The following is a 4,322-nucleotide window of genomic DNA, read 5'->3' as shown; positions in this document are numbered from 1 at the left end:
AGCAATTACCTTATTTTATAGTTTGGGAATTTTTAATTTAAAGTACGTAGTGCAAACACATAAGAGTACATATAGGTATGTAAAAGTTATAAATACAATAAAAAAAAATGTTAAATAAAGGCAAATAATGTAGGTTAGTTAACTATTATTAGACAAAAAAATCATATAAAAATAATTAAATAACAATAATACAAAAAACTACAGTTAATAAAACATAAGATTAATGACGTAACCCCCTAACAAAATTATTGTCGTCTATAAGATATGTAAATTTCAACGGATCGTAATCTCCGATTGCTTTGTGTAAATCATTGTGTTCACCCCACTGCTCTTTATTATCGAAGTATCTCCCGCATGTTGAACAGCGGTAGAGATCTTCCTCTGGTTCAAATCTAGAAAACAAAAATTATAGTTATATTAATTAGGAATATTTTAATCATATTATAATTTCAATTTATTTTTTTTTTGGAGTTGAGGGAAGTTCAAATTCTTGATGAATCGTTTGCAGTATTAAATAATTAATATTAAATTTATCGATATGGATAGGACGGTAAGACGGTGTGTTCTGCATAGTTCTGTAATAATATTTTTAAATTACAAAAAAAAAACTAAATTAGTTATTCTCTGTTAAGGTTATATTTAATTTTATCCAAATTTGGACTTAACATATCTTTTTAAAATAACTGTGTGTATATACTATTATTTTGATTTTTCGCTTAATTAATTTATTTTCGACTACTTGTGAGAAACCTTGTTCAATATTTCCAATCCCGATCTATAATAATTGACCATTTAATTACAAATAAAAGTGTGCTAATTTTCGATATTTTAATGAATTTTCTCAACATTTCAACTTTAAATAATAATATTTAGAACATTTTGTAAATACAATAAATATTTGAAGAAAACATAAAGTATCTACATTTATTATTTTTTAAATTGCAACGAAATAAGATCGTTATAAGAGAATATTATGGTAGTCCAATGTCAAATTTTAAACGCTCATTAAAAATAAGTGTTTGAGTTTCCGGTAAAACAATTTATTAAAATATTCGGAAATATTCGAAATTTTAACCTCTCGAATCCACCAACTAGATTCACTGTCCCACCAGAAAAGTTACTGAAGTTGAGAATCAGAGCAATATTTCAACAACTGATTGTGCACACAGACACAATAAATACAAAATAAAAAGAAACACACACACATATCAATATCTAAAACACTATAATATCACAGCAAATAAAAATCCTATTTAAAATATACATTACTTATAATTTAGTTTTCCATAACCCAGCCGTACCCTAATTAATAATGGTACCTACATAACTAAAACAATTTAACTATACGTTTCGAAGAACCACTCATTCCACCACCTCAGTGGATTTGTTTACATTATATGCTAAATATATTTAATAATTATCAATTTATACTTACGTGCCCAATACTTGTTTGGTACATTTACGATGCGATTCTGCCGTCTCTCTCGACAACATGAAATGTTTGCAATTCTTGCACATGAAATAGTCTCCAATTGTGGGATCGTTCATTTTTATAATGCATCTCCTCATGGTTACTCTAGGCATTTTGGATTAAAGAAAATTGATTTTTAGTTAATTATAATATCCACTTTATCATATACAGAATAATAATAACAGTTATAATAATTCACTGTAGATCGAAATTTGACAAAACAAAACACACAATCATGTATATTGTACAAGATTAGGAAGGTTATAAAATATTATATATTATATTATACAGTGTGATTCATTAAGCGTAAAAAACTCATTATCTCAAAAAGTATTAATGTTTTTGAAAATATTTTTTATCCTCATAATATTGTTTTAAGTTTTTTACTTTTTTGAATGGTAACATAAAGTTGTAATTTAATTTCCCAAAGCAGAATATTTTTTAAGTATTTTGATACATAAAAATCGAATTTAGGACGAATAGTTTATGAGTTATAAGTATTTAAAATTGGATAGGCGGAAGGGAATGGTATGGGGTTAAACCGCAAAATCTTTGTTCACTACTCTACTTGTCTAAACTTCAAATACTTATAACTCATAAACTACTCGTCCTCAATTCGATTTTTATGTATCAAAGTATTCAGAAAAATATTCTGCTTTGGAAAGTCAAATTAAAACTCTGTTGTCATTCAAAAAAGTAAAAAAAACTTAAAAAATTATAAGGATAAAAAATATTTAAAATATGAAATATTTATAGAAAAAAAATTGGAAACTAATAATGTCTGTAAACAGTTCAAAACAAATCCAAATATTTTGAAAATTTGATCGTGTATAGAAAATGCTAATATAAGCAACCAGTGTAAATTTCATGTATCTACGGTTATTTAACGGTTATAGAGTTACACCAAAAACAAAATTCTATTTTGCGTAAAAATTACCGTTTTTCCGTAATAATTGTTTTGTTTTTCCCTGTTTGCCCGATTTAAGTAAATTAAAATATGGTAAACAAGCATTTGAAAAGTTGTCAATTAATTCATTCTATATTATATTTACGGAGTTGGTAATTTTTATTGCACCACTAGTGTCTAAAATAAAGCAATAGGTACTTACGACAAGTCTATTATTTTTGAAATCAATAGCAGAACTCAGTGAAGCGGGTAATGTCTGTTTGGTTGTCTCTCAATGAATATCAGTTATTCTGCGGATGGTCAATAGCTGGGTTGAATAAAGCGATTGAAACTGTAAATTGTACAAGAAATATTAGACACCTGGGATAGTAGGTACCTAATATTATTAAATACCCATATAGAAATACTAGATAGCAAGAACAATAATTAGGCGGCTATTAAATTAATTGAATTATAAATATTTTATTTGGCCGTACTCACAAGTCATCCGTTAAAGTCTCCAGACGCGTAAAAATCGAACGTGTGCGTGAGGTTTTCCCATCAGTACAGTGAAAAACGCAATGACCCGACTGCCCAACACATGGGACACTTGAGCTGCCAGTGACTAAGAAATTTCTCCCCCACTTCTTACTCGTCACTCGGATTAATGCTCTGTTGATAAAATGTGTCCACCCGGTGGTACGGCTGACGCCGTCTCGATCGGTTTTGAAATTGTGCCTTTTAGAAGGTTTAATTCATGAACAATGTAATGTGTTTATACAGTTACGGCATTGTTATACGCACCTACCTACCAAGCCAATACAACTAGTTTGATATGTTCGTTTTAAAGGAAAATGGTTTTTTTTGTATTTCGCAGTATGCCAGGGGATACTAAATATCTATATTATATTGTAGTCCGTGGCGATGGGTCAAAAAAGGTAAAACGAATATCGGCCATTGTCAATATCATCTCCGTAAATTCTATGGTGGTGTGCCAGCACGTTCAGGCTAAATATAAGACCTGTACCTTGGACATTTTTGTATAACAATTTTTATTTTAACGTGTCTGAAGATAATAGTCGTTTCTTAAAATATAATATTATAGTAAATTATAGTGGCGGAAGATTATATTATAACAGGTGACCCAATCTTTCGATCTTGGTCTATTTTAAAGGAAATTAAAAAAAAAAAATTATTATCACATACATTTAATAGGTGGGTATACGGTTATATTATAGGACATAGGTGGTATAAAAATCCCCATAAAAAACACGGGCTACTCCGGTAAAAACCGACCCTAGGAAAAAAATCCTAGACTATAATATTACTCACAACCATATGAAAGTGATAGAACAAATATTTTTAAACGCTAATATTAGTGTAATTATACCTCATTATTAATATTTGATTAAAATAATATATACTTATACCTACCTATAGCATAGGATACTTATCTTTAAAAAAATTAATACACAATGAATAATTTTCAATTATTCGGTAAAAACAATTTTTGTTTTTTTTTATCATGATTTGTTAAAAATGGTTTTTTTAAAGGAATAGGTAATATAATAATCTACTATATAATTTTTTTGTGATTGTAGGTAATTTTGTAATCTAGGGAGTTAAATTGTTGGGCGATGCGTATAATAATATTTGTTTTTGAGCGTGCCTACGTTTAAATTTCGATATCGTCGTTTCAGCTAATTATAATAGTTATAAATATAAATTTGTTACATGACCCCCATGTATAAAACACTACTATTGACCGATTAAAAAATATTAACACGCACATAATTAATGCTATGACTAACAAACACCAGTAATGAGTAAATAAATTAGTTCGCTGTGCAGCTTAGACTTCAACACACTGCACATACCGAACTCCATAAGATTACGATGCAGTCACATAGTACGATGGATCGTAATTAACATATATGTAAGTATTATTATCTGTAAGTATTTAGT

General features: G+C 28.4%; 1 protein-coding gene across 1 annotated transcript; it reads right to left on the bottom strand.

The window, feature by feature from the left end:
• Positions 1 to 220: 220 nt before the first annotated feature.
• Positions 221 to 1,569, bottom strand: LOC132934091 (uncharacterized). The gene is made up of 2 exons (XM_061000369.1): positions 1,436 to 1,569; positions 221 to 392 (listed from the first exon to the last, which is right to left on the bottom strand). Exons 1-2 carry the CDS (start codon positions 1,567 to 1,569, stop codon positions 221 to 223), a joined length of 306 nt encoding a protein of 101 aa, XP_060856352.1.
• Positions 1,570 to 4,322: the final 2,753 nt, after the last annotated feature.

This window comes from Metopolophium dirhodum, chromosome 1, assembly GCF_019925205.1.
Source record: "Metopolophium dirhodum isolate CAU chromosome 1, ASM1992520v1, whole genome shotgun sequence".
Classification (NCBI taxonomy): Eukaryota; Metazoa; Arthropoda; class Insecta; order Hemiptera; family Aphididae; genus Metopolophium; species Metopolophium dirhodum.
Note: the sequence above shows the minus strand (reverse complement) of the source record. Positions and strands in the feature narration are given on the sequence as shown.

Excerpts from the sequence above, each read along its gene's own strand:
- LOC132934091 (XM_061000369.1), bottom strand. The coding sequence starts at position 1,569 with ATGAGGAGATGCATTATAAAAATGAACGATCCCACAATTGGAGACTAT. Across the intron at positions 393-1,435 it reads ACCAAACAAGTATTGGGCAC|ATTTGAACCAGAGGAAGATC; the intron begins GTAAGTATAAAT and ends TTTGTTTTCTAG.